Here is a 23,861-nt window from a genome sequence, read left to right on the forward strand (position 1 = left end):
CAAAAAAAAGTCAAACAATTATACAGATTTCCCAATAATAAACTTAATTCTGAATTGACCACTTTGTTTTTAGTTTGTTTACCTAAGTTTTCTGTTCATAATGCCCTCAGTTAGAATTCATTTAATGAACACTGATGGATTGCATTTTTTATGTTTTTCATAAATTGTTCAATAAAGTTGGAAAAACAAAAAACAACATGCAAATATGACTAATGGATATATGGATGGAGATACTTGTACTTTACTTGATTATTTAAATAGTTAGATACTTTGTACTCCTCTACAGTTCAGAGGTAAATGGTGTACTTTTACTCCATTACATTTATTTAATACCTTTAGTTTACTTTACGGATCTGGATGAATGATGTGAGATATATTCAAGTGTTAAATCAGACTTTAGTTACACCTGGAGTAAATTCACAAGCTACCCTGCAGTATACAAAGTCATTCAAACTATCTGCACCTTTACCCGCGTCGATAACACTTTATTGATCAATAATTACAAAACATATCATATATATTATTCTGAAATGGACCAATCTGCAAAATGACTACTTTTACTTTTGCTACTTTAACTATATTTTGATGCTAATACTTTTGTACTTTTACTTGAGTAACATTTTGAATGCAGGACTTTTACTGTACCAGAGTATTACACTCTGGTACTTCTACTTTTACTGAAGTATAAGATCTGTGTACTTCTCCCACCTCTGCTCCCTTTAATATATATTTGTGTATCATGCATGCTTTTTGAGTGATATATTAAAGATGCTCTTTGCTGTAAAAATGGTAAATGCCCGGGACGAATAAATTCAGTATTCTGATTCAGATTCTCCCAAGATATCTCGAGTAAGGTTGCCATGATAACGTCTGACGTCAGCCCACCAACCCTACCCGCCCCCCCAACGCCCCGGCCCTGCCCTGGACTGGTTTCATTGGAGGGAAACCCCGTGGATTTCATTCAGACAGACGGGCTGAGAGAAGAAGCTGTAGCTTCGCACGACGAAATCACTGCTATCTACCAGAACTCAGGTATGAAATGAGTTTCACCCTTTTAAACGGCTTATACGATTGCATTATGTATCGCTAGGTCTTCTAACGCTTCGTAAAATATAGTTATCATCGAAACGCACCGCCTTCGATTACCCGTGGGGCTGCGTTTAGCGACGACAATCACCAGACCATAGAACAATAGCTAGCTTGGCTACAGTGGGATATGTCTAATGGCTGGTTTTAAAATGGAAGAGCAGCCGTGAAAGGCGGGTCGAAGGTTGAAGCGCTGATATTTTGTTGTATGGAGTACAAACGTCAAACCTGCTAACAAAAGTCACTTGTCACGTTGTGCTTACTGGTTTCGTTTGTATGTCGCCTGTTAGCTAATAACGTCAAGTATTACCAGGCATCTGTATAGGGATACATTGTTTATAAGATATAATAACTGTTGCGTGTAAATGTGTATGTTATTCTCCAAAGATTAGTTAGATGTTAGCGTCTGCAATACTACATATTTGGTACAACAGCACCGTGGCACGAAATGTAACGTTAGTATATCCGTTTGCTGACGTAATGTGTCAAGAATGTGTCATTAACGTTTGAAAAATAAGCAATGCGTGAGGAAGTGAGATACACTATGCCAAAGGACAGCCAGCCAAGATGCACACCTTTTTTATAATATAAAATAAGGATGGCGTCGTGCTTCAAAACCAACTAAAGCATTGGTGATTAAGTGAAAAGTAAAGTTTGAAATGGTTTAAACACGTTATGAGATAATCAGGAAAGATACACAATTGGTTAAAACCCTAGCACATTAGTAAAATATGGCTTGTTCGGAATGCTACGTTTCAGGAAATAGTTGGTGTCATTCTGGAAACGGGTCACGAGGGCCTAACAGTAGTGTTGGGCTTTCCTTCGTCGGATGTTGTTTTTCTTTAGAAAATATTTGCATTTAGCTAAACATACATTTCATTAAAGCTCTTCTGGGTTATTGTCGGCCAGATATTGTAACATTTATCACAGTAATCGTCTTTTATCCGGACTGTAGTTTCCGTGTTCTCGCATGTTGCCGCAGGTACAGGATTGGGTGTGGTGTGTATGCGTGCTTGTGGGTGTGTGTGTCTGTACAGGACAGAGAGCGAGCGGGGGTGGGGGGCTCATCTATCTGCCCTAGATTCTAGCTAGAGATACATAGTAATCGTAGATAGTGTTTATGCACAGGAGGAAAAAGTACTCGGATCTTTTAAAAGTAAAATGACCAAAGTGTAAGAATACTCTGTTACTAGTCCTGCAATCCAAATGTTACTCGAGTAAAAGTAGAACAGTATTGGCATCAGCATATACTTTAAAAGTACTCAGTTATTCAGATTGGTCCATTTCAGAATAATATATATGACATGTTTTATAATGATTGATCATTAAAGTGTTCTCAAAGCTGGTAAAGCTGCAGCTAGTTTGAATGACTTTGTATACTGCTATACTTAGTATAGCTTGTGAATTTACTCCAGGTGGAACTACAGTCTGATTTAAGACTTGATTATATTTCACATCATTCATCCACATCTGTAAATTAACTAAAGGTATTAACTAAATAGTAGCAATAAAGGCAAGTTCCTCAAAACTATACTTAAGTATACTGCACTTGAATAAATGTACTTAGGTACTTTACACCCCTGTGTATATGTACAATAGCCGCGTTCACACCGCAGGACTTTCCCTGGTACTTTAGTTCTTTAGTTCCGTTAGTACCAATAATGTCGCGTTCACACCGCCGGGACTACTCAGTGCCGGGAACTCTTTTGGTACTTTTTAGTCCCTGCTAGAGAGGTGGTACGAACCTGGTGACAAAAGAGTGCCAATTTCTATTCTATTTCTATTGGCTGGGCGAATTGCAAACCACGCCCCGTTAGACTCTGAATTTGTTTTGTTAGGCAGCCATTTTTTTCCTCGCTACAAAACCACATCCACACCTGAGCGAGTGGTTTTTTTGTACTTTAAAGCAGTTATGACCACACGTACTACAACACCGGAGCGGTGGAATGATGAGGAAGTGTCGGCGCTTCTGGCAATTTACTCCAAGGACGCGATGCAGCAGCTTCTACAGAAAGCAGTTCCCAACTCCAAATGTTTTGAGCGATGTTCGCTACTTGAGCTGGGACTCGTGATGTGGATGCCGGGTAAAAATAAAGAAACTCAGGCAGGACTATAAAAAAATTAAAGACCACAATAATAAGAGTGGTAACGATTTTCTATTGTTATTATATATATATATTGCCACTGTTTTTTAATACTGACACCTAACTTGCACTAAGGTGTGTCTGCTGCTATATATATTGCCACTGTTACATTGTTTTGAAACTACTTACACTTTATTTTACATTTTACACTGTTATTTAACTTCAATTTACATGCATACGACACACCTGGAACAGCATGATGCCGTTATTGTTATGTCTTGACTGTGCAATAAAACAAACAAACTGGCGAAGCTTTATTTATTGTGTCCCACCCCAAATTTGCAGAATAGAAGAATGTGAGAGCAGACAGGTGTCTGTGGTTGAATTGATCAGAAACACAAGTCTTACACACATAGACACAAGTAATTTATCATGTCATTTGTTTTAGATAAATAAGGGAAAAACACCAAACAAGGGTTGATGTCCTTTTCCAAAATCAGCCTGAGGGGGTCATATATAATAAATACATAAAGATAAAGTCCATTGTTATAATGGGGTATTTTATTTGTAAATTACCCTTATGAACTCCATCATGTCTGAGGTCGGAAAGTAAACAAACGCCTCATACAGCGGATGGGCTTTATACCCCCTCCCCCCGTGTAGTTCTTCTTCTCTCGTTTTTTTGTTGTACTCGCCGTGAAGTGGTTTTGCGGCCTGCCAGAAAACCCAGAGAAGAAGAAGACGAAGTGACGTCAGCGTAATCGTGCCTCAGGGAAAGTACTGCGGTGTGAATGCGATTGGCACTAGCCCCCTGGCGGATTTAGTGCCGTGGTACTTTAGTGGTACTTTAGTGGCACTAAAGTACCGCAAGTCCTGCGGTGTGAAAGCGGCTTATGACTGCTACATGCATGTTTCGGCAAATAGTCTCTCACAACCAAACATACCTTAACTGGTATATGACTTTGCAGCATAGTAATTTTTCAATTGAAATGCAAACACACTGGTTTACCCATAGGTCATGAGGGGCATGGGTAAATCTGTCATTGCTGAAACTATACCTATAAATTGGCCAAACCCCCAATGGCATTGTATCTTTAGTAGTTTGAAAACACTTTTTGTGATTTCAAATGTGTCGTAGTAGTGTCTAAACAACATTACTAATATATATTTGGTGATTTTTTTTTCATTTGTCACATAGTTCATTTAGTTGAACTTTATTTGGGGTGCACCTCGTTATATCAGGATGGAGCTTGTGCATGCATCACTACTTGCACTCTGGAATGGAAATCATCTGATTGATTCTTTGGATTTCCGCTGGCTATTTTGGATAGGTCAAACGGATATAGGCTATTGATTTAGTAATGAGAATTATTTTGTGTTGGTGGTAGGGGTGTAACGGTTCACAAACATTTCAGTTTGGTACGTACCTCGGTTTTTAGGTCTCGGTACGTTTTCGGTACAGCAGAAAAAATTATCACAAAACATAATATATATATTTTTTTACTTATTATTAAACTGTGAATAATGTATTCACTCAAATAAATACAACATTTTATAAAATAAACATTAAAGTGCAGCATTTCGCTGAACTGAAATAATCTGTATTTGAACTTTACTCTACTAGTACTCACAAAACAAACTATTAGTTTTGGGGTTTTAATTATTATTAAACTGTGAATATTCACTCAAATAAATACAAAATAAAATTAACATTAAGGTGCAGCATTTCGATGAACTGAAATAATCTGTATTTGAACTGTACTGTACTAGTACCTAAGCAGCCAGCTTGACATTAGGACTTGCTTGTCATTGTATTTTCATGTTTTTTTAAAGAAAAATTAACTTGTCCACATTGCTTGCCGAAAGGGCAAATCTGCTGGCACTAACAATGCCTCCTGCTGTGGAGAACACCCTCTCGCTAGGGACAGAGGTAGCAGATACAGCCAGGTAGCGCTTTGCTGACATGGCAACATAAGGATATTTTCCTGTTTGTAATATCTTTGGCTCGGTCTGAACTTGTTGCGAGTGGTGGAGGTTTAAATGCTAGCGGGAGTTGGGTTTGCACTTCAGTCTTTTTTCTTTTGGTACCAGTAATATTCACGTTCGGGTGATGCCTTTTCAAATGAGTGTGCAAGTACCGTTACACCCCTAGTTGGTGGGTGTCAAGTCAACACAAACTGCATTTACAATACATCTGCTGGTACTACGTTTTTTCTTTCTTTTTACCAATTCATAGCACTCAACATTGCCAAGTGATTTGTTCAGAGCCTTTTGTAGGTACATGTTTGAATCCAGCTGCATCTCTACTAGGGAACGACCGATATGGCTTTTTCAATGCCGATACCGATTATTAGTAATCAAGGAGACCAATAACCGATATTTGGAACCGATATACATTTGCACTAAAATCAGAAAATCTTGGTGTCAAAATGTAGAATAACACAAACTCCAACACAACTCTTTGAAATGCATTTAAGCATATATTATGTTTAATGAACATCTTACAACTGGTTTCCTCTCTGTGTCCTTTTCTTTAGTGCAGCCATCTGCAATGAGTTGGAGAGAGACAGAGAGTTAAAAGTGGGGCTGCAGGGTGATATGCTTAACTAACAATAATGCTTAATTTATTATATCAAAACAATGCCTGTCTATCTAGTATAAAATCCCAATAAGCTGCTAGCAACTGCAAAACACTAGTGGTAGCTAATGTTTTGCAAACTATTAAAAGTGAGGCTATTACATAGGGATGGGTATCGTTAAGGTTTTAACGGTACTACTACTTTTATCGATGCCGCTTATCGGTCCGGTCTTTTAACGGTACTCTTATCGGTTCTTTTGAAGAAAAAAAAGGTTAACTAAACAAATTGTGAACAAAACTAACATTGCTTTTTATTTAAATGAAACGCATAATATTTCACATCAAAAAGAAACAACAATGTTTTAACAAATCGTATTAAATAATCTGATGACAGAACTGTAAACAGAATAGCTGAAACTTTAACAAAATAAATAACTCAGTTTCCTCTAATCATTAACTCATGTTTGTATAATTGAGTTAACTCTGTGTGTTGCTGCTAGCATACAGAACACCTGACGTGGAAACGTTACTCGTGGACGGGGCTACAGAGCTACTAGAAAGACAGTGGAACCCGGTGCATTCCTCCGTCTGAATGTGGTGCACTTTTGCTAAATGTTTAGACAAACTGCTCGTGTTACCGCTAGGGCTGTCCCGAATACCATTTTTCGGGCTCCGGATATTCGGTAGTAATCAACAGCGAATATTCGGTGCGGAGAGATCCTTTTTTTTTATATATAAAACTTTTTTCCCAACATTTTTTCATAACACGCTCTGAGACACCTGACAACACGCTGTTAAGCAGAAGCGCAGAAAGAGCATACTATTACGATTTATATTTATTTATTGTCTCAGTACTCGCATACATTAAAACTAAATGTGTCCTCTGCATTTAACGCAGCGCAGCGCCCGGGGACCAAATCTGGTTCCAAATTCCGTCTATAACGTTTTACAACCTGAAGATACAAAACACATATTTCTGTTAACAACAATACTTTTAATAACATAGCCGTAACAGTAGGCCTAACAGTGTAATACTTGTTACCGATACAGTAAACAGTAGGGGTGTAACGGTACACGTACCCGTACCGAAATTATTATACACATGTGTACCGAACGAATATAACGTTAAACGTAAACAATTGACAACGTGAACAACTTCTTGGAAGTAATCTCAGGTGCTGCGTCGCAGCATTCGGAGTAATTTCCTCACATTGGGCTCATAACGTCATAGAGCGAGCAAGTCATTTCATTGGATGAGAGGGCATGCTATGAGAGCTGGTCAGAGGGATGCGTTCAAATTTAGTCAGTACTTTGAGGAACTGTCGAAAATTAATGGCGAACGCAGATCAAGTTGAGCTCGAAAATCCTCCAGCATCATTGAAGTCTCCGGTTTGGGAACATTTTGGTTTCACAGTTACGTACAAGGATGGCGGACAAAGACAGGTGGACCAAACCAAAGCTGTTTGTCGGCATTGTTCAACTAAAATTGGTTACGCGGCTGGCAATACATCAAACTTGCACACTCTTGAAAAGGCATCACCCGAACGTGAATATCACCGGTACCAAAAGACTGAAGTGCAAACCCAACTCCCACTAGCATTTAGCCTCCACCACTCGCAAAAAGTTCAGACCGAGCCAAAGCTATTACAAACGCCAAATATCCTTATGTTGCCATGTTAGCAAAGCGCTACCTACCTGGCTGTATCTGCTACCTCTGTCCCTAGCGAGAGGGTTTTCTCCACAGTAGGAGGCATTGCTAGTGCCAGCAGATCTGCCCTTTCGGCAAGCAATGTGGAAAAGTTCATTTTTCTTTAAACAACATGAAAATACAATGACAAGCAAGTCCTAATGTCAAGCTGGCTGCTTAGGTACTAGTACAGTACAGTTCTAATACAGATAATTTAATTTCATCGAAATGCTGCACCTTAATGTTCATTTGATTATATTTTGTATCTATTTGAGTGAATATTCACAGTTTAATAATAATTAAAAACCCAAAACTAATTTATGTTTTGTGAGTACTAGTACAGTAAAGTTCACATACAGATTATTTCAGTTCATCGAAATGCTGCACCTTAATGTTTATTTTATTATATTTTGTATTTATTTGAGTGAATATTCACAGTTTAATAATGATTTAAAAACCCAAAACTAATAGTTTATGTTTTGTGAGTACTTGTACAGTAAAGTTCAAATACAGATTATTTCAGTTCATCGAAATGCTGCACCTTAATGTTTATTTTATTATATTTTGTATTTATTTGAGTGAATACATTATTCACAGTTTAATAACAATAAAAAAATATATATATGTTTTTGTTTTGTGAAAAAAAATTCTGCTGAACCGAACCGTGACCCAAAAACCGAGGTACGTACCGAACCGAAATGTTTGTGAACCGTTACACCCCTAGTAAACAGTATTTAAATAAATGAAGAACGAAAAATAAATGAACGAACTGTATGCCAATAATTGCCGTAGCCCCAGATGTTCCCACATTGCTCCTATTATTTTCACTATTCGGATAAAATTGAAAAACTAATATAAAAAAACTATTTGGTTGCTTGCAACTATTTTCCAAGCAAAGTAAGTGCACGATGTTATCATGTGTAACGTTACTGTTTAAACGGTGGATAAAGCAGCTTCATCATGGCAATTTGACAACAGCTAAGCTAGGCTAGTATTTACAGGATCCGGTGACTTTTCAGAGTTGTTGTGCCACCGTGGTAGGCCAGTTTCTTGTCGCATATTTGGTACACTGCCTTCTTCTTACGGTTGTCCAATTTAAAATGGTCCCACACAGCTGAAGTCTTCGGCATTTTGTGTTCAGGTGTGTGAAGCGTGCAGTTCGTGACTGTGAGTGAACGCGATGTCAGGAGCCCAGGCTGATATTGTATATATTTCCGCATTTTAACAGTGCAATTCAAAAGTATAAATATAGTATAAGAATATGGCAATTCGCCTTTATTGATAGCATACATTTAGGGGGAAAAAAATATTTTTTGGAGAAAAAAACGAATATCCGAATAATGAAATTGAAACCCGAATAGTTGGCCAACGAACAAATAGTCGAATATTCGGGTACAGCCCTAGTTACCGCCCTTACATGCTAAACTCTTATTGCACTTTTGGTAACGAGCATTGTCCACATCGAGACGGGTACAGTTTAACCACACCTCGGCGCGCGTTCTCTCCGCCATCTCCTCCTCCGTGTGTGTTAGGGATGGGAAGTTGAAAGCAAATGTATATTCGACCCCCCCAAAAAAAATCGGGCAAAATATTTGTTCCCGAATATATATTTTTTTTACATTTTTTTTCAAGAATTTTTTTGAAATGCATACATGTTCAAATAAGTGTAGAAACCAAGTCGAATTTGTCAAATGTATTGAACTGGTGATCACAGTTTGACAGCTATAGTGTGGAGGCGATTCACAATCAGGCCAGCTGTAGAGAAGACCCTCTCAGCTGGAACGGAGGTTGCGGGTATAGCAAGGTATAGCATGTATATAAGTTTAATTTGGCATAGTTTGACCTCTACACCGCACTCACTAACCCGGTCGAAGTATTTCCACACATTACTCCTTTTTGACGCCATTTCTGTTGTGTAGGACTCTTCTTAGAGTGTAAATAATTACCGGACTATGACTGGTAAAATGTTGAATACCGGCAAAACTAAATCTCTCCAGTCAAAATGTCCATGTCCGCTTATTGTTGTTTAGGCTGGCCACTCATGTGTCGCGAGTGTTGACAGGGGGCGGGGGAGCACGCTCATGAACTGTTAGCGCCGGAACCTCGCAACGGCTGCGGAGCTCATTTGCGCCACATTTGGGCCTAAGATGAGGTTTGAGTCTGCGTGATCTGCGTGTAGGCAGGGGCAGCAGCCATATCATTGGCTAGAACTAGCTAGATCTGATGGATTTGGACATAAACGCGAGTGAAGTATAACCGGACACGAGAGAGAGAGAGATCAGCACCTGCTGTGAGGGGCCGGTGAGTGGAGCAAAACACACCTTTAGACGTCACCTAACACATTTAGCTATGGCAGTCGTATATATATACATTGAATTATTCAATTTGATAATATGTAATCAACTTAGGCATCACTCCCAAAAATAAATTAAAATAAAAAAGTTTATAAAAATATTCATAACTCATATTCGAATACATGAATAATTATTCGAATACCTGAATCATTTCGAATATTAGATTAATCGTTCCCATCCCTAGTGTGTGTGTGTGTTGCATTGCATGTAGCAGCCGCGTGTGTGTGTGTGTAAACTGCCCCGCCCCCTCCCAAGCAGGCGGGCGAGAGAGATCAAAGATAATCATGGAAGCATTTTGCAGTCTTTTTGCGTATTAGAAACGGAGTTGGCGACACTAAAACTGCAATATAATGTTTGTGTAGCAATAATACATATGACATATATTTTTTTAGATGTCTCCAGTACCGATAAAAAGACCGATAACGTCGGAGCTTAACGGTACCACAGTCTTTAATAATTCAGCCCTGGGGCCCGGTACCCATCCCTACTATTACAGTAGACCTAACGTTAGTCTAGTAGCCTCACTTCTAATATTTTGCTAAACATTTGCTAGATACAGGTTGGCTAGCTAATGAGCTTCACATATCAACCTGAAAAACTGCGAGGCTCCACTCGCAGCCCCTCCGCACCACAGTTACTCCGCTGCGAGACGCTGCACGCACCCCCAACTCTGACTGACTTCCTGCATTTCTGTGTAACTGGGAAACTGATAGGTTTGGATCATAAGATCGTGGTGTTTTTGCAACTTCAGCATAGGGGATTGGGATGTTTATTGAACTTCGGCTTAACACATGTATGGCTCTGCCGCTCAGCGCTGCTTGCTTCATATGTATGTAGTTCAAACGTAGAGTAACTTTACACTTTGTTGTGATTAACTATAGTTTTTGCAATTCTTCCCTGTCTAATTACTCTTATCACTTTTATAACCATGGAATGAATCAGTTTTTCGCTGTAGAAATACCACCTAGAGGGCAGAAAGCCGCAGAAACATAATTTGCACCATATGCCATAGCTTCAGCTAAACCAACACAGAGGAGTTTTCTTTTGCTGAGTGTTTCGACTCTTTAATTGTTCTCTATCTTAAATGCTTCAATTGTTCTTTCTCTACACATTTAGTAATCTTTCAAATAGGTACTGGTCCATATAAGAAATGTGTAATCATCACTTATTTTATTTGCTTTTCTTTCTCCAGTAAGCAGTCATGGGAGATTCAAGCCGAACGGAACTTGTGCATAAGGCCAAACTGGCTGAGCAGGCTGAGCGTTATGACGACATGGCTGAGGCTATGAAGTCTGTGACGGAGAAAGGCGAGGAACTTTCGAACGAGGAGCGAAACCTGCTGTCAGTGGCATACAAGAATGTTGTGGGTGCCCGACGCTCCTCATGGCGAGTGATTTCCAGCATTGAGCAGAAGGCCGACGGAACCGACAAAAAGAAGACCATGTCCAAAGACTACAAGGATACGATTGAGAAGGAGCTGAATAAAATCTGCGAAGAAGTGCTGGTGAGTTTTTGAACATTTACTTCGACAACATTGTTTGCTTAAGAATTCTGTTAACGCTTGTGTCATTTAGAAATAGTTTTCAACATCACTTTTACGTAAAACCATGCAAGTCATGAAAGTGGCACATTTTTCACATTAGGATTTACACTAGTTGTCTATGGCCCTATAGACAGACTGCATGTTAGTATTCGTGCATGCAAATTAGTCCCTTTTCGGTGCCCCCCGCTTTTTTAACGCTGATTTGGGTGATTTGTGGAGAACCGAAGAGTTTCCGTTTTGGGGGGTACCCATAAGGAGCTGTACACATCGGTGTGTAGCGTGCTGCAGCAGCAGGCTTCCTCCAAGTTTACAGTAAAACAAACTGGTGGTATGACCAATGGCCATTTACAATTATTAATACTATTATTAGCATTAGTCTATATTTTGGTTGAAACTAAGCCAGAAAAAAAAAATATATATATATATATAAATAAAATTGATTTTTAAAAATAATATTCGATTATGGAGACTCTAATCGAATAATCATTGGCATCCCTATTAGTTTCTTGGTCATCCGTTGTTGGTAAACCCCATGCCCCCGCCCCCGGGGGCTAAACACAACAATGTTCACGAAACTGTCTCAGGGCTTAACATTTAACAACCTATTAATGTGTCATACCCACTTAACGGGAAGAAACTCAGCTAACGGACGATATGAACAATTTTTACCGAAACAAAACACAACTCTAAAGCAGAGCCTCTGAATTAGCACTAAGCGAAAGAGTGCTAACGCACTTGGCACATAACTCACGGTGGAAATATTGTATACTTCATTGGATCTGCACAAACAAGATATCATATGAAAGCTGAGATTCCAATGGTATAAGTATCATCACTGTGCGACCAGAACTCACGGCAGCGAAAGCCAGGAAAGACAACACACGACTTCACTTTACGTGGCAAAAACGACAAATACGTCTTACCTTTGCTGTCAAAAGCTGTGTTCAAGGGCATTACAACGCATATAAACGCTGCTGAAGGTTAATCCAATGTGTCACTTTGAAATGATTACTGATGATCCATCATAACACTTTGTCAATAAGAGTAGTTTTCATATAGAGTGTATGAGAGCTGTAACCCAGCTTCCGGTTTGGGGCATGCTGGCTGCGCATCACTCTCATTCACCAATGCTAATGTTTAGATGGATTTAGGAACTCCCCCTTCGATTCTATTGGCTCTATCGGTTAAAAAGAGGTGTCAATCACCAAATTCGACCGATGGGTTCCAGAGATATGGCAAATACACCCAAATGACCCCAGAGGTGGGGTTTTTGTCTAAATCTTGATACAGGGTATTAATTATATGTTATAGTTTGGATTCCTAAAGCTTTTAGTCTTATCCCATCATTCAAGGATAGTTTTCACTATAAGTAATGGTTGTTTTTTTTGGACGGACACTATAATTTAAATTTTTACTATGTTCAATTGGAATTTACTTTAAAATAAAAACATCTATATTGATTCTGACCTTTCTACATTCAACTCACAGGTTTATCATTGCTTTGAGAAAAAAGATTATTAATGTACCCTTATAGAAGTGAATATATAGTCATTTGTTCTGGGCATGTCATTTTCGAGCCTGAAACCTGAAAAACAGGCGTGGGGTTTAACAGGTTAAGAGCAGGTCTGGGCTGGGTTATTATTTCTTTATTTAACCAGGTGGTCCCATTGAGATCATCTATCTCTTTTTCAAGAGAGACCTGTCCAACATGGCAGCAAGTAGGTTACAACATGAACATAAAACAACAGATAACACAAAAGGACATCGTATTTACAGGGCTACATTTACACACCTAGAGACATTGACAAGTACCAACAGTATATTTATATCTCGCCCTGTCAATAAGCCTCACCTTCTTGGCAAAAACTGTATTGTTTTTGAAGTGGTGGAGAGACAATGCACAGTTTGACCCACTGCTGTCACCCATGGCCAAAGCATATCTCTCCGTTCCACTGAGGTGGCGTTAGACTTTTTCGCTTTTTCGGTGGGCGGTGTTATGCCGTGTGTGCATGCACCTCGCGGGAGCGTGCACAGCGTGAAGCAAAACCTCCCAGACATGTGTTGATCTGTACGGCAAAGTACGGTTTGGAAACTATATAATTTCCTTTTGGAGGGCATGCATAACGCGGCATAACCCCAGAGCCTCGCTGCGGGGAAACGTTGGCGCTGTTCCGAGTTTGTTCTAATCTGTCAAAATGACAGACTGCTTTCAGATTTTTCCGTCATTGTTAAATAAAATATTCGGTTAACGCGACCACTGCTGTCCCAGCAACATCAGTACCAAGCGAGAGAGTTCTTTCCAGAGCAGGGGATATTGTAAACGCCCAAACATCCCAGCTTATAAATACCTGGAAATGTGGACATTCTCATATTCCTAAAAACCTGTCTGATGATGCTGAGTGAGTGACTAGTGAGTTTGAGTTGAGTTACTTGAAAAACTAAAGTGAAACTTGATTTATTTTATTGCAGGGTCTGATTATTAAATGTCCTTGTTTATTTGTGAGATGCAGTGGCTCAAAGAAAATGCCTACTTTGTTTGGTAGTACTTGTAGGTACAAAAACACTGGTCTGTTACTGTCACTTTGTTTTTGACACTTTAAAATACTGCTATCCTACTAAAATGCTGTTCAAATCAGATTTGTTATTTAATAAAGAAAACACATTTATTTTTATTTTTCTTTATTATTCAATATCGCAATAAATACCGTACCGTGGACTTGTTATCGCGATATTATCGTACCGTGAGTTTTTGGTATCGTTACTAGGGATGCTCCGGGGCCGATCGCCGGAATCAGTATCGGCCGATACCGATCCGATCGAGTGGGCGGGGCCTAAATGGAAGATTTAAACATCACTTTAAATCTTCCATTTAAAGTGATGTTTAAAACTCAGTTAATGGGGCTCATTTACTGGAGCTTCCACAAACAACAATCAACTTAATTATTACATTCAAATGATGTACATTATTCAAGTTTACATTCACTTTGGAGAATAACACGGGAGAAATGAGCGGAAGCGCTCTCTTTTCCTCTCTCCCCCTCTCTCCCTCTCCTGACAGCCTGTCAGTATCTCATGCAGCTCACTGATCCAGTAATGAGTGACCCGACAGTGAAGAATAAATATATTTATAGTAACTAGTTTAGCTTGTTCCAGAGGTAGATAAAATAGCTAAGTGTGTTAGGTCTAACTCTTGTGTGTTTCATTCCGCTTACCGGTCCGGCGGGCGGAGCTGCAGGATTTCTGCTTCACACACGTTGCATAACGCCATTTTACTGTCTTTTTCGGACACCTTCCTTAACATAATGCCAGACCGGTGAAGCCATTTTGGCGAGCTTTTTTTGCCGCACATGGAGAAAAGTGTCATGTATTTTACGTCATGCGATCGGCTCTCACGATCGGCATGTTTAGAGAGCACCGATCGATCGGTAGAGAGTGAGTATCTGCCGATCTCGATCGGTGACCGATCGATCGGAGCATCCCTACTAATTTGTGATGAAGTCACACATATCGGTTTGCCATTACACTGGCAGAGTAAAGTTCTCAGACATCTGCCCACTATGTAGCTTAACTTTGGAAATGCCATGGAGACTTGCTGGGAAAGTGGCAGAATGTATCCCAGAAAATGCCCAGTCTCTCATAGACTTGATTTCCTGTGTTTTCCATGCACAGCAGCTGAAGATAAATAATGGATTAAGCTGTTTGTGCCTTTGTTGTGGTCGTACGTGAATTGCTTGTTACCCACTGAAACCATCCCTTGAATCAAGGCACTGATCGTCTTGGAAACAAATGGGTTAACATGAATCAGAAAAATGGACATCCTCAAATCAGACAGAAAAGCTGGACAGGCAGCGCAGCGGCAAGCTGTCAGTGTGGACATTACATGTGTGCGCCACAGCAGTTGAGCAAGGTAGATGTCACACAAAGGTTGAGGCTCAGCCAGTGTAGCCCAGGCGTACAAATTACAAGTTAAAATCCACAGTTCAGCCGCCAACAGATCAAATTTGTTCTTTAAATGATGTATCAATTCATATTTCGTACACCGAAAGTATACTCATCGCTTGTGACAATAAGCGTGTCCCTGCCAGCTAGCTTTCCAATTAACAACGGGGAGAGTCTGAGTGGTGCATGCTTGTTATAACAGGGTGTCCGCGGGGTCTTAAAAAGTATTAAAAGTTGATAAATCAATTTAGCGAAAATTAAGGCTATTAAAAAGTATTAAAGGGCATGTGGAGCCTCGCAGTTTTTCAGGTTATGTGAATTCAAATTGAAATCATTAGCTAGCCAACATGTATCTAGCAAATGTTTAGCAAAATATTAGAAGTTAGGCTACTAGACTAACGTTAGGTCTACTGTAATAGCCTCACTTTTAATAGTTTGCAAAACATTAGCCAGCACTAGTGTTGTGCAGTTGCTAGCAGCTTATTGGGATTTTATGCTAGATAGACAGATATAATAAATTAAGCATTATTGTTAGTTAAGCACGTCAGCCTGCAGCCCCACTTCTTGTCTCTCTCTCCAACTCATAGCAGATGGCTGCACTAAAGAAAAGGGCTCAGAGAGGAAACCAGTTGTAAGATGTTTAAAAGTTCATTAAACATAATATATGCTTAAATGCATTTCAAAGAAGTTGTGTTGGAGTTTGTTATTCTACATGTTGACACTAAGATTTTCTGATTTTACTGCAAATGTATATCGGTTCCAAATATCGGTTATCGGTCTCCTTGATTACTAATAATCTGTATCGGCCTTGAAAAAGCCATATCGGTCAATCCCTAGTCCAAATGGTTGGAAGATAAGGATGAAGGACAATCAATACTGTATATAGTCAATGTGAGGTTAAAGTGTGTCGCCAATGTAACGGGTTAAAACTCAAAGTGGCGATGAGGTCTTAAAGGTCTTAAAAGTTCTTACATTTGACTTCAGGAGTGGAGTGCACCAGCTACGTCCGACGTAGAACCGAAGGTTAAGACCAAACTAAAGTTATGACCACTTAGACTTAAGCCCTGTATGCGTTGCGCCCGGGTGTAACTTGTACGCCTAGTATGGAGCAGGCGTAAATCGGAAAGACAGACGAGTATCCATAGTAACGTAAAACAGGCAAGAAGGATATTAACGATGGCAGGGCGTCTTGTTTATAGGTTTAACAATGAAAGGGCATTAAGAAGAAAAAGAGTCGTCCGTGATCGAACAATCCCACTGGACATCTATTCAGACAGTGAACTGATAGAGAGGTTTCGGCAGGCGAGCCCTTTTTGATTTAATCGAGGAGATCTCCCCTCAACTCCAGCACGGATCAGATCGAAACGCTGCGCTCTCCCCAACCTTGCAGGTGCTGATTGCGCTCAGATTCAGAATTGTTTTGTGTTCCGCTCTCAATTTGACTGTCTCCACCTCCACACGAACGATTTCTTTCTCCGTCAGTTCCCGCTGTAGCTCTGACAAATCCCTCTTTCTCTTTCGGGGTGTGGCCATTTGGGATTCCCCTTGAGTCATCGCTGAGGCTGTGGGTGTGGGAATTCCCTCTTCTCTGCGGTCCTCTGAGTCTGTAAAATGGCGTTGCTTGGCAACAATTACTGTTTCGTGTGTATTCACGTGGACGCGCATCTTAAGACCAGGCGCAGCTACGCCCGAGACTAGTCAGGCTTGGTGCACTCGGTGTAAATTCGAATCACTACGTCGGACGTAGCTAAGCCCGGCGTTAGAGTTAAGCCCTACTTTTTTACCCAGCTGGTGCACTCCACTCCAGGATTCCTGCATATACCCTGTATAAGAGCTAACATGGGTTATATGATTGACCTACTTCCTCAGTGAAAATTCAACAGCCCTGCTCTCTCATCCTTCTTCACTCCTTGTGTCTTCTACACATAAACCCACCCTCTTTCTCCTCTTCTTCCTTCCCACTTCTCCACTCACCACCATCTTCAGTGGGTTAGGTGATGTCATTCAAACAAGCCTATTAGTAATCTGTGTATAAAGTGCCGATTATTAATGTGTTAACACAATTTCAACCTGTAGTATCCAAGTAAATAAATCAATGCTGTTTCTGCTGATTTGCAAAGTCTGCCAAATATAGTTGAAACATTTGATTTAATATCCTAGAAAGTGAGTTATTTTGTAATAGTTAGATTTTTCTGTTTGTCTGCCACAGGAACTCTTGGACCAACATCTCATTCCAAAGGCCTCTGGAGCAGAGAGCAAAGTATTCTATTTGAAAATGAAAGGAGATTACTACCGCTACTTGGCTGAGGTCGCTAAAGTAGAAGGCAAACATGGTAAGTACTATGTCATTTATACGTGTATGTGTTCCTGTTTGGAGAGATGCATTGTAAAACCTTCAAATAAAAGTAACCAGACCCACAGGAGGTTTTTCAGGGTCCCCACAGATCCTTAATAAGTCTTAAAGGTCCCATGACATGGTCATTTCTACTGATCATAATTCCATTGTTGAGGTCTACCAGAATAGATTTACATTAGGCGCTTATCCCCGTACTTTTCCCTTTTAGTTCCGATAGTTCCTGGGATTTTGCGTTCACACCAAAAAGAGAACTTAGTTCATGAGAACTTTCCCCCATTTTCAGTCCCTGCTAGAGAGCAGGGCTGAAGTCGAATAGTCCATTTAGCTTAGGAACCTTCCTAAAGGAGTGAAATGACCCGGAAGTCCCTCAGTGGCAGCCATGATAAGTGCCGTTCGAATTCTCTAGAATGATGAGAATGAAAGGAAAGGAGGTTTCAAACTTCCTTTATAACCTCCTTTAGCTTAGGAACCACTGGACCTCCCTAACCGACAGGAGAAGCGAAAATGCTGCCCCACAATGCCTTGCAGCCGCAGCATTTGCCGTCACTCAACAGTCGGCCGTTCACGGAAACAACCGATTATGACCGAGAAATGATATCATGAAAGTTACGGTGCTTATTAAGCATTTTAAAACATAGGTGGTAAGTTGCCAAAGTGCTTTGTTTTGAACGTTCATCAGTATTATAATCAAAAAGAGAAATATGAACGTTAGTTTTCACTGAAATGATCAAATAAAGTAAACATTTCACAGTCTTTACTGAGCTGTGTGGGGTTTGTTCAACTTTTAAAAGATGTTTGAATGGTGATATACACAGTGATAGATGTTAAGGACTAACGTTTATAATAAATACATTTGTATTGATTTTAAGATCTTTTCATCAATCATACGTATTGGGATCATTGGTATTAATGTGGACCGGAGGGAGAGGGTGACGAGCATAAGTTTCACTTTCCTTTTTTATTTCAATTCCAACTTTGGTCCTGAAGAATATGTTTCTCTGTTGTCCACGTTCATAAAGCAAAGCAGCAGCATCAGAGCACGGAGCAGAGTCTCTAGATGAGTTCACAGTAGTCCCTCGTTCTTATTAAACATCCATGTTGTAGTCCGCTGTATAGAAAACTGTGGTTTCCATAGTTTCCCCACAGCAGCAGACGCACACAATGACGTCCGCTGGCACATCATAAACACGTCGGATAGTGAAAGTGCATTCGGATTCTCTAAAGTACCGCAGTCTCTTCTCCTAAATCCTTTTGAATTCTCCTGTCCACTATCCGTTAACCCCGTGACGTTTCACTCAGAGGTCAAGGAATAGACGATAGGGTTAGAATTTAGGAGCTGATTTTTAAACTATCCGACTGCAGCCCAGGTACTTTCCTGGGTAGAAAAACGTTCCAATTTCTGATTGGCTGGGCGAATTGCAAACCATGCCCCGTAAAACTCTGAAAAGTTTTGTGAAGCTGCCATTGTATTTGCTGGCATTAGCTTGAGAGAGAGAGAGAATAACTTATGGCAACACAAAAAAAACATGGGAGATGAGGAGGTGTCGGCGTTCTGGCGATTTACTCGGAAGACTTCAGTAGAAGCTGCTGGGAAGACTCCCAGCAGCTTCTTAATACAGCTTATATATATATATATATATATATATATATTAAATGTACCTGTAGTTTTTGCACACCTGGTGGTAAAAAAAAGACTAGTAGTGAGCAAATGACATGAGCATTACTACTATGAACAAAACAAAGCCAAGAACAGTTTTTCTCTTCAAAGTGACCATATTTATTTTATTTGTGAAGAACTCCCCTCTTCCTAAACCACTAATACCACAGTACTGGCAAAACGGGAGGAGCCGAGTGAAAAACATTTTTACCCAAAAAATATATTGTATATTATCGGGGCTATTAATACTTTTATCGGGTTTATCGGGATGACGTCATAATTCCTAATATCGGACCGATAATTATCGTGCACCACTAATATATATATATATGGTATGTATAGTAGAGTGTTCTACAATGTATAATAATCATAACACTGGTTTATTTCATTTAAATACAAATAATTGCATATTTCACGTCTGTTATATCACAGCTCTTATGTGCCTTTTGTCCTCTGTCAGATGAAATCATTGCAAACTCAAGATCATCCTACGAAGCCGCCTATGTCACCAGCAAAGAGGAAATGCCCCCAACCCACCCAATCCGTCTTGGTCTTGCGCTCAATTTCTCTGTTTTCTACTATGAGATCCTCGGCTCACCTGAAGAAGCCTGCAAGCTGGCTAAAGAGGTGCGTTCATAACACTAAATGTTCATACTTCTGCTTAATGTAATGCAAATGATTTAATGTAATATGTTTTGATTATTGAGCTAAAACAGTGTACTTAAGAGCTTGTTTAAGATCACCATCCTTACAGCAGTCTAAAACATATTTTTGAATCTGTTAGGCTTTTGATCAGGCCATTGCAGAGCTGGATACACTGGGCGAAGATTCCTACAAGGACAGTACACTAATCATGCAGCTACTGAGGGACAACTTGACAGTAAGTTTCCATTGCTTGGACACAAACTCACTTCTACATATCGTGTGCAATTTGTCATGTTCTTCATTGATTAGTATTGATTTATTTTCTCAATTGTTTTTTTTTTAAAAATGCAATTACAGCTTCCTAGAACCAATGGTAATGTTTCCAACTTTCAGTCTGAAAGAATAACAGATTCACTTAACTATTATAGAATAATTTAAGGTAATTGATTATCAAAATGGTTGAATATCATTTTTCAGTTGCAGCTCTAATTTAATAACATTCATTCATGGTTCATTATGTTTGATATAGGTTTGATTGAGTAGGTGGGGCTTACTACCCCAGGACAATCTGTGACCAGAAATATTACGCTTTAGAGTTTGGTAACTTTTTTGGAGTCATTCAAATGGCATACACTGTATAAGTAAGTCGCAGTGTAGAAGTTTATCATGCTCAAAGCATTTCAAAATAACATTAAATGAAACGGCATATTTCTGTCTAGAAATAATTTCCTGTTGACTGTGCAATGCAACAAGTACCCATGTATGAGGGCAGGAGCCTTTTACCCTATTGTAGAGATGAGTACTGAAACCCGGTATTAAATGGGCTTTGGGGCTAAATTATTATAATACCGTGGTATCCATAAGCTTCAATGTTATCGGTTTTGCTATTCGTACTGGAGAAATGTCATAAACAATATCTTGCACGTTTTATCTCATCAACTCCGTTTCCAATTTGCAATAAGATTACAAAATGTGGATAAGCACCTTGCAGTTCACCAAAGCTGCATTCACATGATGCACAATTTGCTCTTTGCTCACCACTAGGTTAGACCACCGAGCATGTAAGTTCCGTTTCTATGTATACCTCCCCCTTCTAGTTTGCGCCTCTTCATGCAACTGTTGTCTGATTGGTTGTGTGGTGAAAAGTCACCAATTAGGTCGAAGTTAAAATAATTTGAACTTCGAGCGCAGAAGTTACCAATGTTTACGAGCGATGCACAACACTAAGAATTCAAGTGTGGTTACACTTTACAAGTTTTATTTGGACAATGCTTGTTGCCACAAGTGCAATAAGGGATTTTTGTGTAATGGCGGAAACACAAGCAATCTGTCCAAACATCTGGCGCAAGTGCACTATATTCAGGCAGAGAAATGCACCTTTTGGAACTGCCTATCTCTGAGCTGTAGTTGCCCAAGCTACGAGTAATGTTACCAGTTCAAGTATGTTATGTTGCTTGCAGCCTAGAGCCCACACAGAGTTTACTCAATTATACAAACATGGGTTGAGTATTAAATGTAAAAATGTTTTCATTAGTTTTACATTTCCATCATCACAACTATTATTATAGCATACTCTCTGAACTGGGGATGTAATTGACTGATTCTGAAGAAACGTGCTTCATGCGGACTAAATTCTGCAGCATGTGCTTGTTCTGCAGCAGCAGCTCCTCACAGGGAGGAAGGAGAGAACTGCGACGTTAATGACTTCAAACGTACAGCAGACTGCCATCAGTCATCTTTCAAATAACAAACAGACTTTAGATTTTGTCCGTCATAAAAGAAAATAAAGGATTACCGCGTCCTCTTCAACAGTGCTAAGTAACATGACAGTAAAACCTATTAACACCATTAGTACATGGGGAGAACATTGGCGAATGCATCGGTCATCCCTACTAAGCATGGCTAGTTGGATTTGTACCACAATAGTCCCGAAAGCAATTTTTAGATTTTTTTTTTTTAGAAGATTTGTTTTTAAAAGTTGAAGTTAAAGTTAAAAGCATCAATCTGGTGCACTTTGAGAGCAACATTAGGAGATCTATGGATACATCTCTCAACACATGAAACAGAACTGTAAGCAGATTTTCTTTTTCTTTATGGATATTTTACAAATCACTCCCCTTTCAAACTGTATTCTTGTTTATTAATAACAACTTTTGTTTACTGTCATATAGTATTTTATACCCGTTTACTTTATTCTCTTATTTTTTTATAATGATCATATAAAGATGTGCCTTTACCTCATTGGTTTTAGAAAAAGCTTCTTATATTCGTTAGCATAGCTAGCTAACCAGATGCTAATAACAACAAAGTTATTGACTGTATGCTCAGTGTGACAGATGAGCAGATCGTCACTGGGCTTTCAGCTAAAGACACAGCCACGCAGAAACTGCAGCACGGCTCCTTATGGGTACTGCAATTTCTGTGCCGGAGTGGCGTTCTGGTGCTCTCCGTCAGAACTGCACCCCTGTCAGACGAGACATATACCACGTGATGACAGTTAGGCTCATGTTGTGTTCAAGGACCAAACAGGCACTCGCTTGTTTAATTATTTTGCGGTTTACATTTCTAAAAAAAAATGTTTTTTAAATTACCTCGAGGGCCGTACCAAATGGTCTCGCGGGCGCCGGAGGTTCCCCACCCCTGATCTAAATGATGGTTTATCACACACTGTTTATATCTGTATGGTCAGTTATTTAATAGTCCAGAATTGTTACTGAACAGGGGCTTTCTTTTTCTGGTCACTGGAGAGTAGAACTTTCTAATGAAATGAAAATCAAAAACATGTTAAGATGAAGTGTTAATTGGTGTATCCCTATTTTCCTTTACCTACTCTTTTATCCTTCTTTTTTCAGCTGTGGACTTCTGATAACCAGGCCGAAGAGGAACAAGAAGCAGCAGAATGAGCCTGACCCCATACTCATCCCTGTCTGCCTGCCATCATTCCGTTTCATCTTCATCATGATTATCAACACTGAGACGACCACATTATTTCCAATTCTTCATCTTTTTTATATTGAGTCCCCTCAACACTTGTCTCATTCCTATCAGTTTACTATTCCTTCTTTAGTAACTGCATGGGAAGGGGGATGGGGAGGTTTTAAATCCGTGATGTGAGGGTCCTGGTGAAAGCATAAAGGGTGTTTAGTGTTGGTTGCTTGTCAGCTGACCTTTTTTGTGTGGGAGAAATGGGGGTGTTGCATTATTGAGGTGCTGGGTGAAAGGGGAAGTACTTAACTCATGAAACATGCAGCTGTATGTATCATATTCATTTTGAAGCTCCTGTTCTTCATTAACACCATCTTTTGATGATACATCTGGGGTTTCACAAAATCAGGGGTCAGCTCCTTACACCTTAGGAGACAGCAGCTGTGACCGGTGGAGGTGTAAAGGAGACGGATGGCAAGGTTTTGTTGGAACACAAAGGTAACATTCCATAAACTGTCAGTTTCTCAACTTTCTACTCTTTATTATTTGTATTTGTTTTCGGGTGACATGCTTTTGTATTTCTGTGTCAATTACGAGGTATAGAAAAAATTGAAAAACAAAAGAGCACACAAACTTGATTTTGTTTTTATGAGCACAGCAGTAAGAAAAAGTCCTTATCTCGTTACTGCTTTTACAGATTTAGATTTGATTTGTCTTATTCTCGGTTTCCTTTCAATACTTGCCTTAACTGCATGTTGGTAAGAAGTAGTTTGTGGACTTGTAAGGATGGTTGTTGTTGGGCAGGCAAGCTTTGTTCATGTCTTTGGAATTTTCATACAGAACACCCAAGCATAGCTGTTATTTGGGGCGAAATGTGTCATTTCATGAAAGTGGAATAAAAAAATTATTTAAAAGTTCCAACTATTAGTCTCATTTGGCCCAGCAGCCATATTATTCAAAGTCTGGTATAAATGAACTGCACTCCGCTCTCAGGAATGGTTGTCTGG

General features: G+C 39.6%; 1 protein-coding gene across 1 annotated transcript; it reads left to right on the forward strand.

Moving 5' to 3' along the window:
• Positions 1 to 921: 921 nt before the first annotated feature.
• LOC117460771 (14-3-3 protein beta/alpha-A-like) lies at positions 922 to 23,775 on the forward strand. Its single transcript, XM_034102316.2, has 6 exons — positions 922 to 1,032; positions 10,982 to 11,293; positions 17,481 to 17,604; positions 19,745 to 19,911; positions 20,069 to 20,164; positions 22,782 to 23,775. The coding sequence occupies exons 2-6, from the start codon at positions 10,991 to 10,993 to the stop codon at positions 22,830 to 22,832; spliced, it is 741 nt and encodes a 246-aa protein (XP_033958207.1). The 5' UTR covers positions 922 to 1,032; positions 10,982 to 10,990; the 3' UTR covers positions 22,833 to 23,775.
• The last annotated feature ends 86 nt before the right edge of the window (positions 23,776 to 23,861 follow it).

The sequence above is a fragment of the Pseudochaenichthys georgianus genome, chromosome 16, assembly GCF_902827115.2.
Source record: "Pseudochaenichthys georgianus chromosome 16, fPseGeo1.2, whole genome shotgun sequence".
Lineage (NCBI taxonomy): Eukaryota > Metazoa > Chordata > Actinopteri > Perciformes > Channichthyidae > Pseudochaenichthys > Pseudochaenichthys georgianus.